This window comes from Capricornis sumatraensis, chromosome 11, assembly GCF_032405125.1.
Source record: "Capricornis sumatraensis isolate serow.1 chromosome 11, serow.2, whole genome shotgun sequence".
Taxonomy (NCBI): Eukaryota; Metazoa; Chordata; class Mammalia; order Artiodactyla; family Bovidae; genus Capricornis; species Capricornis sumatraensis.
This window is the reverse complement of record NC_091079.1, coordinates 8,400,431-8,415,752: the sequence shown is the minus strand read 5'-3', so window position 1 is coordinate 8,415,752 and position 15,322 is coordinate 8,400,431. Positions and strand designations below refer to the sequence as shown.

The window sequence follows — 15,322 nt, the reverse complement described above, 5'->3', positions numbered from 1 at the left end:
GGTAGAGAATCCACCTGCCAGTGCAGGAGATGCAAGAGCTGCGGCTTTGATCCCTGGATCAGGAAGATCCCCTTGGAGTAGGAAATGGCAACCCACTCTGGTATTTTCGCATGGAAAGCTTCATGGACAGAGGAGCCTGGCTGGCTACAGTCCCTGCAGTCAAAAAGAGTGGGACAGGACTGAGCATGCACACACAAATCATTGCTAGACAGTATTTCAGTGCTGTTTCTTAATGTTCTGGGGTTATATAGAACATAGAGATTCAATGCTGCTGCTGCTGCTGCTGCTAAGTCGCTTCAGTCGTGTCCAACTCTGTGCAACCCCATAGACGGCAGCCTACCGGGCTCCCCCGTCCCGGGGATTCTCCAGGCAAGAACACTGGAGTGGGTTGCCATTTCCTTCCCCAATGCATGAAAGTGAAAAGTGATAGTGAAGTCTCTCAGTCGTGTCCAACTGATTATTACTTCAGTGTGCACTAGTAAGAGATTGTGATTTAAAATCAGATTTTGTTTTGTTTTAATTGCCAGGACTGTGGAGGGAAAACAAACAAACAAACTTCTAGTTCCCAGGGTATTGTTATGTGATTAATATTTCAACATTAGCAGTATTGGCATTTGACTGTAATACTTTTTATCTCTATTTTCCAGCTGTTGTATTAGTACTAAAGTTTAATTTGGAAACTAAAAGCTTGGTTAAATAGAAATATTGGGTGGGTAATATAAGAGTTTAGTTTCCAGGAGACACTAGTCTGGATGTTTACTCCATATCTGTTTCTGTAAGCTGTTGATTCCCTTGTAATGCATTCTATTCTGGTCCCTTTTCAGATTTGTTTTAAAACCCGTGGAGGGATTCCCTTGGCAGTCCAGCAGTCAATACTTGGGCTTCCAATGCAAGGAGTGTGGATTCCATTCCTAGTCGATCCCACATGCATTGAGGCCAAAAAACCAAAACATGAAACAGAAGCAATATTATAACAAATTCCATAAAGACTTTTAAAAGGATCACATTAAAAATAAAACCCTTGGACATGTTTTGGGAAGTATGAGATATCTGCACATACCTCATTTTTACAATTTATGTTATTTGTATTAAAATCCAAAAAGTAATGATCACCTGCACAATAGTATATTCTTAAAGTTATATGTATCTGTTGTTCTGGTTAGTAGAGGAAAATATAATTCCCTAATTCCTTTTTGTTCCCATAAAGTTGGAGTTCGCATTTTATCTAAAAGAAGATACAGCTCTTTATAGTCTAGAAATGTTACATCATGTCACAGGTAGTAGAAAAGAATCCCAGAGCCATGTGTGTGTGTGTGTGTGTGTGTGTGTATTTAAAGTATTTGCCTCTGCTGAGAAAATACAGCGATAGGAAGAAGGAATCTACCTGTAAAAGTTTATGTAATAGGAGAAAAATATTATATAAAGAATATATAATATGTATAAAAGATAGCCTAATTTCAAATGTTTCTTCAGGAAGCAAAACTGTTTTTCTTCACAAGTCAGAGCTCTAATACCAAGGAACCTTCTCATTGACCTAGTTTTAATGTCCCTACACAGAAGCAGAAGACTGGAGCTTTAAGGAGTCATCCTATGGGCGACTGGCCATGTGGTTGTCATAAAAAGCCTTTATTTAGCGCCCTCTACAAATGAGCACACAGCAGGATAAAGGACACTAGTTAGAATGACTGGGGGGTAGGTAAACAGAAGGAAGGACTTGGAGCAGAGTGTCATCTGGCTGAGAGCTTATTTCCTGAATCCTGTGGATCTGGTTAAAATCCAGCAGAGACGCCAATATGTTTCTGCTCAGTAAATGCTACCAGGCTCCAGGCCACCAGGCCACCGAGGCTCACGTGCAGCGTCCTGTCCAGGCAGTGCCTGTGATGACCTGAGTTAGGTGTGTAGAGCGACTTTCTCCCACTCATAGCAGCATCCCTGGGTTCCGTCTGCTGCTGCTCCTGACCTCCAGGTAGCTCAGTGGCCTGAGTGGAGGGCCGGAGGAGACACCGTGTACGCTGCTTGGATGAGATCTTGAGCTTGTTTCAGAGCCAGGCTGGACTTCTCTGAGAAGCTGCTGTCACGTGTGCCCCCGGGACACCTGTGTCTTCAGAAGGGTGGGAAGATATGAGGGCGGTCAACTCCAAAGAGGGGAGCGTGGAAGCCTGGAGAACAGGTGCTGGTAAGCCTGACCAGAGTCTGGGGCTCGGGAATCCCACTTCATTGTTTTGTCCAGTCGGATGCTCACACCACCTACCTCCCATGCAAATATTAACAGCGTGCATCAGGTAGAACATGATTTTGTTCCATTTTCTCAATAGAGCAGTTTCCAGCTTTCAACTTGATCATCTGTGCTTTTCTTTGAAAAGACATGATGAGACTTGTAAGATAGCCCTAAAGGTTATAGGGTGGTTAGTCATATTTGTGATTGTATTTTCTTGAGAAATGGCTAAGTCAAGAAAGAGGTAAATATTAGAATCTCAGTGTTTTCTGAAGAGAAAGCAGTAGCTAGCTGTTTAATTGTTCATGAGTCTTGTTTGTAGTCCATGTATTCTGTGCTTTGCTATCGTGCATTTAAAGAATGAGAAAGACTTGAGAAGTTGGAGTCATTACTGGTAGGGAATCAGACCCCAAACGGGAATTTTTAAATTAATTTTATGGGAGTATAGCTGGTTTACATTGCTGTGTCAGTTTCCTCTGTACAGAAAAGTGAGCCAGCCACATGTATACATATATCCCCTCCGTTTTGGCTTTCCTTCCTATTTAGGTCTCCACAGAGGACTGAGTCGACTTCTCTGTGCTATACAGTAGGATCTCATGAGTTGCCTACTTTGTACATATGATCAGTAGTGTGTGTGCATCAATACCAATCTCCCAGTTGGTGTCCATATGTTGGTTTTCTATGCCTGTATCTCTATTTCTCTCTTGCAAAAAGGATCATAGACGTGGAATACAGAAAAATGCTGTAGATGATCTTACTGCCAAATGCGAAGTTTGTGTCACTTTATCCAAATAATGGATTCTGAATGCTTGTGAAACAGCTGGAGCTTTTCACAAACACAAGCCATGACGCTGACCACAAAACAAGCAGTCAGTGGTGTATGTGAAGCAAGCTCAGCATCGTGGTTGGTGTTAGGTCTTATGTGTCTTCTCCTAAGAGACAGAGGATGTGATGGCTGTATGGTATCACCATTGCAATGGACATGAACTTGGGCAAGACTCAGGGAGTTGGTGAGGGTCAGGGAAGTCTGGCATGCTACAGGCCATGGGGTTGCAAAGAGTCAAACATGACTAGGCTACTGAACAGCAATGACAAAGACAAATTAGCTGGTCTTTGGGGTGACTGTGGTCCACAGCTGAGTAGGAGGCTGTGAGACACATAACCCCAGAGAGGGATACACATGGCTCAGATAGACAAAGTGGTAGAAATATTTTCAGTGAGTAAATATTGTTAATATACATTTCTGAATTGACAGATGGAAGTAGGATTTTTTCCTCTTATTTACATGTGGACCGTGGCCTCCATGAAAGACATCCTTCACCTTACCGTTCATGGGATGTCAGAGTAAATAGTACCTGGACACAAGAGAAAGGGTCTTTTAAAATGAGGTCAACCTTAGCCACTCTTAAAACTCAACTTTCTATTTGGGTTCTATAATTAGGGAAGCTGTATGTACCATTTCAGAGACTTTACTTGGTTTATCAAGCATCTTTGGTTAGAAATAGCAATTTGTTTCCATGTAGGGAACTCAAGATAATTACATCAAATTAACATAAGTTTCTAAGATGAAATGAGGGATAGGTATTAGATGAGTAGCATTCAAATGATGTTATCATTTGAAACAAGCCCATTCCAGGTGCTAAATGGGAAAAAAAAAGAAATAGAAGAAGAGAAATATGGAAAAGAAATAGTCGTGTCCAACTCTTTTCGACCCCATGTACTGTAGCCTACCAGGCTCCTCTGTCCATGGGATTTTCCAGGCGAGAGTACTGGAGTGGGTTGCCATTTCCTTCTCCAGGGGATCTTCCCAACCCGGGAGTCGAACCCGGGTCTCCTGCATTGGAAAGAGATGCTTTGCCATCTGAACCACCAGGGAAGTCTGAGGTATAATGATAGCCACAGAAAACATTAGTACAGAAAAATGTTTTCAGATCCATAGACTCCTTCTTTTTGGCCATGCGCTAGGGCATGTAGGATCTTAGTTCCTGGACCAGGAGTGGGACCCATGCCCCCTGCATAGGAAGCATAGAGTCTTAACCACTGGACCAGCCAGTAACCACCGGAAGTCCCATATCCACAGCCTCTTTCACTTCCCCACAGTCAGAATCCACGCTGCCAGGCTCAGCTGGGGGCGAGGGCATTGGTTACTGAGGGTGTGACTGTTCTTCTCCTGGTTCTCCCCAGTGCACCTGTAGAGCCGGCACCTCCATCTCTAGACCCGGATGCTGGTGTGTCTGTATGACAGAGCACGTGTTGCCCCATAGGCTGGCCTGGAGAATATTCCCTGGCTCCAAACGTGGGACACAGAGGTAGACGAATGTCAGCCCTCCTGCCTCACCAGTTTCCACACCAAATCCCTAGCACTTTGACAAAACCTGAGAGGACTTCAAGGTGATCTACAAAAATAATCTCCGCAGCGTCTATGTACCGGGTTCATGAAAAGCTGGGCCTCCTGGTTAGATGAGGCCAAGTTCCAATCCCAGCTCTGCTAGTCATGAACCATGTGACCTAGGGCAAGTTTGCTGGCTTCTTGAGCCTCATCTATAATATGGGATAAGTAATATCAACTTTGCCGTATGCCTGTGAAAAATACATGAATTAAAAACAATGCACATGCTTATTTAGCACAATATTTGGCACAGGCTCACTCAACTAATGTGTATTTCCCTTTCTCTTTTCAACTAGCAACCATGTGGCTAATTTTAGATTCGAGCCAGTTTATTAATGGAGAAGGCAATGGCACCCCACTCCAGTACTCTTGCCTGGAAAATCCCATGGACAGGGGAGGCTGGTAGGCTGCAGTCCATGGGGTCACGAACAGTCGGACACGACTGAGCAACTTCACTTTCACTTTTCACTTTCATGCATTGGAGAAGGAAATGGCAACCCACTCCAGTGTTCTTGCCTGGAGAATCCCTGGAATGGGGGAGCCTGTTGGGCTGCCGTCTATGGGGTCACACAGAGTCAGACATGACTGAAGTGACTTAGCAGTAGCAGTAGCAGTTTATTAAAGCATATTTGGAAGTTTGGGGTAAAGAAAAAAATAAGGATTCTAGGTGCAGACCAAAAATCTGTTTTTGTTTGTTGGTTTGTTTTAGGAGGAGAATGTCCAGGTTAGTCAAGTTTGTTTCAAGCTGGTATTTTGCGTTTGCCTTGGTAATGATGAGATGATCCATGCTGCTGCTGCTGCTGCTGAGTCGCTTCAGTCGTGTCCGACTCTGTGACCCCATAGACAGCAGCCCACGAGGCTCCCCCATCCCTGGGATTCTCCAGGCAAGAACACTGGAGTGGGTTGCCATTTCCTTCTCCAATGCATGAAAGTGAAAATTGAAAACGAAGATGCTCAGTTGTATCTGACTCTTCGCGACCCCATGGACTGCAGCCTACCAGGCTCCTCTGTCCATGGGATTTTCCAGGCAAAAGGAGATGATCCATAGTTCAGTATAATTTTTTCCTTTGCTGATAGTTATTTTTGACCAGTATCTATACTTTAAGCACAGTGTACTTAGTTTAGATAAATGAAACCTGGGTCTTAATTCTGCCATTATGTCATCTGATCATTTCATTTTCTAAAGCAAACTAGAAGCAGTAGGCGCCAATTTTCCAATGATTTTCCCTTAGATTAGATTAGAGAAGTTTGTTGTTTCTGGAAATTGATTGATAGGCCACAATAAACATGACTTTGGAGGAGTGACATCATTTGAAAGCATTTCAAAGTTCCGTTGTGATCATTGCTGTTCTGTTATACATGGTCCAGGGCGGGGGTCAAGAAATGTAGGAAATCTGGTGAGAGGAGGGTGATTCTGTCTCGTGGGGGGAGTCTAGTGGGCCATGAAATGTGATCCCACAGTCGTCAGAGGCCTGCATCTTTAAAAATATTGAAGCTGAGAGCCCACCCCATCTCCCGAGCTCTCAGATACACCAGTTTGGGTTGTCCTTTTGCTCCCTGGAGATGAGCCCGGTGAGCAGCAGGCTGGGCGTCCATCCAGCACAGCTGGAGGGAGCTCTGTGTCCTGTTCCTGGTCACTCATGAGCTCCTGGCTGGCGTCTCCTCCTGCCAGTCGTCCCTGGGCTGAGTAAAGTCCCAGGTAGGGAGCCTGCAGAGGAAGTGATGAGGTTTACAGAGCTTGGCAGGTCCACAGCCCGAGACTGAGAATGGGATCGGATCATCTCAGGTGAGTGTCCTGGGGTCTGCTGACTGGCAAGGGTGTGCTTGCTTTTGTCATCTCAGTCCATGAATGTCTCTCTGAAATGTCACAAGAGGGATAAGAGGAGGGCCTTTTCAAGCCTCTGCCTGGGACTTCTATCCAGTGCTGGCTTGAAGGGACCCACAGCGTTTCAGGTCTCTGCCTACAGGAAGGTAGCGTCTTCTGTGCTTTGGTTCTGGAAACGGTTAATCACAGACTTGCCAGGGCTTCAGTGGTTGCTACACAGGGTTCTCTGTAGCGTAGCACAGAGCACTTTGGATCAGTAATGCGGTAATCAGTGAGAATCTGTACACTGCGGAGATCTGTTTTGATGACAGTGGCACTTCTGGCCTTGTTTAGTGTCACCACTCTGTAATGTTGGACACTGCAGGATTTTTTCTTTTGTTGTTGATTTAGAATGCAAGGACCACAGGGGATGCTATTTAGCATTTCTTTTGCATTTCAGTCGATTTCTGACTGTGTTGGGGATTCGCTGCCATTGCTAGCTAGAGTTTAGTGGTCTGAGGCCAGCAGCCGCTCTTTAACCCCTCCAGTGCTGCTGTTATGTTGGCTGTGTTTCTGCAGCTTCTCCTTCTTCGTACATTGCACTCAGGAACAGGTAAACCAAGCTCTAATATTAATCTAATGCATAAGTGTAAAATGAATGGGATATTTGTTTCATTATCATCCAAAACAGTAAGACATGACTCAGGAAACTCAAACAGGGGCTCTGTATCAACCTAGAGGGGTGGTATGGGGAGGCAGATGGGAGGGAGGTTCAAGAGGGAGGGGATATGTGTATTCCTATGGCTGATTCATGTTGAGGTTTGACAGAGAACAACAAAATTCTGTAAAGCAATTATCCTTCAATTAAAAAAATAAAATGCTTTATCTAGAGTCTATCAGGAGAGAATAAGGAATTTGACCAGGGAAATTGCACAGATATTTTATTAACATCATTTTGGAATGCAATGGTAATCATCTAGTTGTATTGTATGAGGTTATTTTCATGTTTCATGCTTCCAGTGAATATCTGAAGCGTGCATTTAGTTGTCTATGATTTAGTATTTAACTCTCAACTTGATATATGTATAATATGCAATTAATTCAGAAAGTACATGTTTTCCTTTTCTTACTGACCCAAGACAACTGTTTTCCTTGTTTACTGAATTTTACTGAAATCAGAAGGCCTCATACCTTAATCTTCTTAAAAATACAAAGGAGTGCGTTTATATATAAATTGCTATTTTGAAGCATTTAAACAGAGGTTGCTGAGGCTGGGTTTCCTGTGACTTGATGGCCCTGATTGTGGAGCGTGTTATGGAAATGCCTGAGTTTCTGTGTGATGTTAAGCTGTGGTTTGAAGGAAAACCTGCTAGGATAAGAGGACCGGGGAGCCAAGTCAGAAAGAAGGGGGAGGGCCAGGCAGTGCTTTGGGTCCGAGATTTGGGTATGTGTCCTCAGATGATGGAGCAGCCCCCTGGCCCCTGTTTCCATATGCCAGTGTGGGGAAGACTCTGCTACTCGTCTTAGTAGGGGTAGTGTCACAGTGTTCAGGTGCTCAGATCGTCTGATGGTGCTTTCTGTGCAGAAGAAGACCCCACTGTGAAGTTTTTAAAGGTATACAATCTTCTGAGTAAAGGGGGCCCATGGAGCTCTTTGAGTCCTCCCTTCCCAGCATTTTGGCAACTGAGGCTTTTCTGAAAGGCAGCTTACAGCTCTTTTAAACTGATAGATCTCTTAGCTTCACTGTAAGTCTTTTGCCAACAGGCCCTGAGGAGTCCGTGGTGTCCTGAGGGCCCCTGCTGGCAGACTGCCCCCAGGAGGGGCGGGAGTCACAGGGGCCTGCCGCAGTGGCGTGGGGCTGATGCAGACTAAGAGTGCTCTGGACGCCTGCCAGGGCTGCAGGCGCGCCTCCCTGGCAGCGCGCGTGTTCAGAGGGCAGCCGAGGGCAGCTTACGTCTTCTCTTCTCAGTAGAGGACTTTCAAGAGGTTCGCCTTCTGCCGAGGGCAGGCATAGGATCTGACGACCAGAGGTGACCGGAAGGGCAGCTTCCAGCCACCCTCACCCGCCCCTTGATGAAGTGTGGATCAGCTGCTGCCTGTCCAGTGCCAGCTCCCGTCCCTGAGTCTAGACACACTTAATGTTGCTTCAGGGAGGACAGAGGATTTGATTGTAAACTGAGTCACATGCTGGCGGTGTAGCTGATCATCCCTGATGGATGACGATGGTGAATCTTGCGCTCATGCTCATCACCACTGGGTGCTGCAGACCCACCTGCAGGGGGAAGGCTGAGGCCGTGACGCTCCCCGTCACTGTGCTGCAGCGGGTGATGGAAGATGAACAGCATGGCGGGCTCCTCTGCCCAGCTCCGGGGAGCCCATCTTGTGTGAGACACGCGTGGAGGGAAGTGACTTTGTTAGGAAAGTGACTCTCCCTTGGGTGGAAGCGGGTCCCCTCAGCTGTCTTCTGACTTTCTGACTTTACGTGGTGCTGTTAGTCATTGGCTGGGGTTGGAAAGCTCTTCAGGAGAAGGTGGTGTGCTCAGTTTCAAGGACTCCCTGGGAATATTCCTGAGGAGAGTACTGTCAGAGGTTTGGAGAAAGGCATTTGCAAAAGAAAGACAAAAATCTGAGTGAACTTCAAGTATATATTCTTTATATTCTTCCCTGTACCTCTCCAGGTAATCCATAGACACTTTTAATAAATGAAATAAATGATTTCTGTTCTCAATTTTCCAAGGCCAGAGAGATTAGGAAGAAGTATGTCAAGTTACAACATAGAGGAATCAATTGAAGAATTAATAATTTTAATAATAAAGAGCCTCTTGACAAAAGTGAAAGAGGAGAGTGAAAAAGTTGGCTTAAAGCTCAACATTCAGAAAACTAAGATCATGGCATCCAGTCCCATCACTTCATGGCAAATACATGAGGAAACAGTGAAAACAATGGCTGACTTTATTTTTGGGGGCTCCAAAATCACTGCAGGTGGTGATTGCAGGCATGAAATTAAAAGACGGTTACTCTTGGAAGGAAAGTTATGATCACCCTAGAGAGCGTATTAAAAAACAGAGACATTACTTTGTCAACAAAGGTCCATCTAGTCAAGGCTATGGTTTTTCCAGGAGTCATGTATGGATGTGAGAGTTGGGCCTATAAAGAAAGCTGAGTGCTGAAGAATTGATGCTTTTGAACTGTGGTGTTGGAGAAGACTCTTGAGAGTCCCTTGGACTGCAAGGAGATCCAACCAGTTCATCCTAAAGGAAATCAGTCCTGGTTGTTCACTGGGAGGACTGATGTTGAAGCTGAAACTCCAATACTTTGGCCACCTGATGCAAAGAGCTGACTCATTTGAGAAAACCCTGATGCTGGGAAAGATTGAGGGCAGGAGGAGAAGGGGACGACAGAGGATGAGATGGTTGGATGGCATCATCAATGGTTGGATGGCATCATCGACTCAATGGACATGAGTTTGAGTAAACTCTGGGAGTTGGTGATGGACACGGAGGCCTGGCGTGCTGCGGTTCATGGGGTTGCTAAGAGTCAGACACGACTGAGTGGCTGAACTGAACTGAATTAAGGAGACTGCTACAATATTTATTATCTGGCTTGTAAATTGCAGGCTAATGAGATAGGTTTAGGTCTTGGACAGCCTGCTTCAGGCAGCCCATCTTTAGTCATTAAAGAAGGGAACTGTTGTAACCATATAATGAATTGGTCAATTTGTTGTAGAAGTGCAAGGAAGAATTTTGGATGCCCACTTAATTTAGATCGGTTGCTTCAGAGAAAGTTTTATATGAGTTGTGTAAGTTTTAAAGATTTGAGAGATAAATGTTGACAAACTCTAAACATTGAACAAATTTTAAAGCTGAATTCAGTTAAAGGGGGCATATTGATAGTAATAAAAGGTAGGTTCTATCAAATACGTTTTCAGCAGTGTAACATCTGTTGTATATTTTAGACTTACTAATAGTTTCTGACAGTTTTTTTCTTTCTTTTTTTCTCTCCATGGAATGCTTAGCCCTTGAAACTTGTTAACGTTTAAGCAGGCCCAAATTAGAACAATATTTATTCACTTTGAAGTTTTACTTTTATTTCAAGATTATAATTATAATTTCTAATAACATTTAAATTATATAAAATTATTTAAATTATATTTAAATTATATAAGTTTATTATTTATTCTGTGTTTTCCTGTTTAGGAAAATGTGTTTGAAATGAAGCTACTCATCAGGGAGATCAGAGAGGAATAGGACATCTGTATATAGTATTTCTCTTGCCTATCGATATGAAAGGCTCTTGAAAATGTGCTTTATGAGTCTTGAGAGCACACAAATGTGCTTTCTGATGTTAATTTCTTTGCTCTCTACATGTAACCACAAAGCTCATTTTCCCTAAGTATGGTTTCTGGATTTCCTGAATGTCTAGCTTAAATGGGGGTCTTCATGAAAACCTCTCATTGAGGCTGGGGCCCTGTGGGAGAGGAGCTTGAGGTGAGGCACCCAGGTGGTAGAGCAGATCCCAGGCTGAGTCACCTTCATCCAGGCTTGTCACTCCTTTGCCATTAATTTGGATAAAGATCATGAACCCTTTAGGTAACCTGAAGAAATAGGGGGCACTTACACACACAAAAAGTTTTACATACAATCTCAAGGAGTGCATTGAACCCCTGAGTCTAATCAGAGACCATGTCCAAAGGCTCAGCTCACATATCCCAGGTTATAACGCTGTGCTTTTCTTAGAACTCTGCAACTCCATGGACTATAGCCTGCCAGGCTTCTCTGTCCATAAGGATTCTCTGGGCAAGAATACTGGAATGGGTTGCCATGCCCTTCTCCAGGGGATCTTCCCAACCCAGGTCTTCTGCATTGCAGGCAGATTCTTTCCGATTATCTGAGCCATCAGGGAAGCGCCAGATTATAAACCTTAGAGGTCACAGAAACAAGAGACTTGACATTCAGTGGTACAGAAAGTCTGCCAACTTGAAGGTAACCTGTTTCCATTCTGAAGTTAGCAGATAAAACCAAGCTCCGTCGTAGGGGAACAGAGGAGGTCCCCGCCCCTGGGTGCTAACTGGGGTAATCAGAGACCTTGGGGTAATCAGACCCCAGGCCCCACCTGGGAAGACCTGCTTCAGGATTTGTTGTTGCTCAGTTGCTAAGTTGTGTCCAACTCTTTGCGACCCCGTGGACTGCAGTACGTCAGGCTTCCCTGTCCTTCAGTATCTCTCAGAATTTGCTCAGATTCATGTCCATTGAGTCAATGGTGCTATCTAACCATCTCAGAATGCTCTTGCTTAAAAAAACAAAAACAAACAAACAAACAAAAAAACACACAAAAAATCTTAATTTCCATTTGATGTTTTTATGAGTTATGTTATTGCAGGTCATAGAGAAAAAAATCCAACCCAAGCTGAATTCTGTGAACAAGAATAAATCATTAGATACCTTGATATAAGTAAATGGATCAGAAATGACTGAAAACCCAAATATAACCAGCATGCTAGCCTTATTTCCCTGAACCTGGAGGTCTGGACAGGGCTTGTTTCTGTTCAGAACAGCTTGACAGAGACCAGGTTCTTCCTGACAGTAGGTCTCTTTGACCAAATGCTGTGATACCCTGACTTAGAGGCCAGCGTTGTTCTAGGTGGGACGCATAGTTTTAGAAATCTCTGTGCAAGATTGGCCTTAGGCTATTAGATTTTGCTGCAGTCAGAGCTATTCAGTGAAGGCAGGAAAGTGATAGAACAATTGAGCACAAAACAAAAGCCTAAAAAAACCCCAGTTTATTCTGAAAGACCCCTAGAGGTTGGTGGAATACCCATGTTTTGTCCTGAGAAGGATCCCTCTTTGGAGTGTCTGCTTGAAATTGTCTCTGTTGTGTTTGTGGTCCAGAACACACTGTCTTTGGTCTCTACCAGCCCTGCTTGCTTCGACAGAGGTCAGTGGCAGTGGGCACATTTCTGTGCGTTGAAGTTACAGCCCATCTGGACGTTTGTACTAAAATGTGATACAGTGACAATTACCCTGACCAAAGACGGTAGCAGGTTCAAAGATATGTGTAATTTTTTGTTGTCAAAACTATTAGTGCATCACTTTAGAAAACAAGCAGAGCTGTTGAAATTCTTGGTAAAAAGTGAAATTATGAAGGCTAGCAAGATGTTGTCTTTGAAAGTTTTGACCCTTTTCTGCAGGAGAAAAGGCAAACTAGACAAGCAAGAATGATATAGAGTTTCTCATTTGAAAAATAAGTATTTAGTCATTAGAATGCAGTTGCAACAATCATCTTAATCCAAGTTCTTTAAAAATATATTTGAAATATGAACAATGAGCTGCTTATACCTAAAGGTGTATGCTACAGTTAGAGTCTTGCCAGGTAGAAAGAAGACGAGCTTGAACTTAAGAGATGTTACTGACTCCTTTTAAAATGGAGATTAGCCTTTAATTTGATTTAAAATATATATAAAATAAAAGTCTGTATATTTGGGGAAATTTTAAGGCAAGCTCTTATTTTTAATAACATTGGAACCATTAATATTATAATCACTATAATAATTTGGAGAAGGCAATGGCAATCCATTCCAGTACTCTTGCCTGGAAAATCCCATGGATGGAGGAGCCTGGTAGGCTGCAGTCCATGGGGTCTCTAAGAGTAGGATACAGCTGAGCGACTTCACTTTCACTTTTCACTTTCCTGCGTTAGAGAAGGACATGGCAACCCACTCCAGTGTTCTTGCCTGGAGAATCCCAGGGACAGGGGAGCCTGGTAGACTGCCATCTATGGGGTCGCACAGAGTTGGACACGACTGAAGCGACTTAGCAGCAGCATAATAATTAGGTATTTCTCATAAGTTATATCCACATCTCCAGCTCATTCTTGCTGTGATCATTAAGATATCTTAACTGAAATTTAAGTTTCTTTATATAAAATCAAGTGCAGTATAATGATCTTATGTAGTTAAGATCATTGGAGTTTTTTGAGCAATCTTAAATGTGCTCATAGTTATTGGGAGAAATTACATAAAGGTTTTTTATGGATTTATAAAGTTTGATATAGAAATTACATGTAAAAATTATTACTTTTAACATTATTGAAAAGATATTCAATTTATTCATTTTATGAAGTAGTTAAAGGGTAATTTCAACTTTCAGATTTAATGTCACTGAAACTTTTTCATAACAGTGCTCACATTATTCAGTTTCAGTTTTTTTCAACAAATGTCTGTTTACTTCATGATTTAGTTCCGTTGCATAATCAGTCCTCTAGAAAAGGAAATCAGTCCCCAAGAGAAAGAAGTGCAAAAAGGCAAAATGGTTGTTTAACAAGGCCTTATAAATGGCTGAGAAAAGAGAAGTTAAAGGCAAAGGAGAAAAGGAAAGATATAACTATTTGAATGCAGAGTTCCAAAGAATAGCGAGGAGAGACAAGAAAGTCTTCTTTAGCGATCAATACAAAGAAATAGAGAAAAACAATAGAATGGGAAAGAATAGAGATTTCTTCAAGAAAATTAGAGATACCAAGGGAACATTTCATGCAAAGATGGGCTCAATAAAGGACAGAAATGGTGTGGACCTAACAAAAGCAGAAGATATTAAGAAGAGGTGGCAAGAATACACAGAAGAACTGTACCAAAAAAAAAAAAAAAAAGACCTTCATGACCCAGATAATCACGATGGTGTGGTCATTCACCTAGAGCCAGACATCCTGGAATGCACAGTCAAGTGGGCCTTAGGAAGCATCACTATGAACAAAGCTAATGGAAGTAATGGAATTTGGCTGAACTATTTCAGATCCTAAAGATGATGCTGTGAAAGTGCTTCACTCAATACTCCAGCAAATCTGGAAAGTCAGCAGTGACCACAGGACTGGCAAAGGTCAGTTTTCATTCCAATCCCAAAGAAAGGCAATGCCAAAGAATATTCAAAGTACCACACAATTAACACTCATCTCACATGTTAGCAAAGTAATGCTCAAAATTCTTCATGCCAGGCATCATCAGTACGTGAACCATGAACTTCCAGATGCTCAAGCTGGATTTAGAAAAGGAGGAGGAACCAGAGATCAAATTGCCAGCATCCCCTGGATCATTGAAAAAGCAAGAGAGTTCCAGAAAAAAAAAATCTACTTTTGTTTTATTGACTATGCCAAAGCTTTCAACTGTATGGATCACAATAAATTGTGGAAAATTCTTAAAGAGATGGGAATACCAGACCACTTTACCTGTCTCCTGAGAAATCTTTATGCAGGTCAATAAGTTAAAACTGGACATGGAACAACAGACTGGTTCCAAATAGGGAAAGGAGTACATCAAGGCTATATATTCTCACCCTGCTTATTTAACTTCTAAGCAGAGTACATCATGCTAAATGCCAGGCTGAATGAAGCACAAGCTGGAATCAAGATTGCCAGGAGAAAAATCAATAACCTCAGATATGCAGATGACACCACACTTATGGCAGAAAGCAAAGAAGAACTAAAGAGCCTCGATGAAAATGCAAGAGGAGAGGGAAAAATTTGGCTTAAAACTCAACATTCAGAAAACTAAGATCATGGTATCTTATCCCATCACTTCATGGCAAATAAATGGGGAAACAATGGGAACAGTAAGAGACTTTATTCTTTTTTTGGGGGGGGGCTCCAAAATCACTGCAGATGGTGACTGCAGCCATGAAATTCAAAGGTGCTTGTTCCTTGGAAATAAAGCTATGACCAACCTAGACAGCATATTAAAAAGCAGAGACATTGCTTTACCACCAAAGGTCCATCTAGTCAAAGCTATGATTTTTCCAGTGGTCATGTATGGATGTGAGAGTTGCACTATAAAGAAAGCTGAGCACCAAAGAACTGATGCTTTTGAACTGTGGTGTTGGATAAGACTCTTGAGAGTCCCTTGAACTGCAAGGAGATCCAACCAGTCCAT

At 42.8% G+C, this 15,322-nt stretch overlaps 1 protein-coding gene across 40 annotated transcripts in view; it reads left to right on the top strand.

Moving 5' to 3' along the window:
* Positions 1-15,322, top strand: part of RIMS1 (regulating synaptic membrane exocytosis 1) — a 596,921-nt gene that overhangs the window by 374,154 nt on the left and 207,445 nt on the right. For 39 of the 40 annotated variants that reach the window (XM_068983591.1, XM_068983577.1, XM_068983575.1 and 36 more), the window contains exon 1: positions 2,086-2,176. The exons of the other annotated variant lie outside the window; for it this stretch is intronic. In XM_068983591.1, the coding sequence (XP_068839692.1) occupies positions 2,122-2,176 (55 nt within the window). In that variant the 5' untranslated portion in view covers positions 2,086-2,121. Of the gene's footprint in view, positions 1-2,085; positions 2,177-15,322 lie in introns of those variants that run through there. 40 annotated transcript variants of the gene reach the window in all.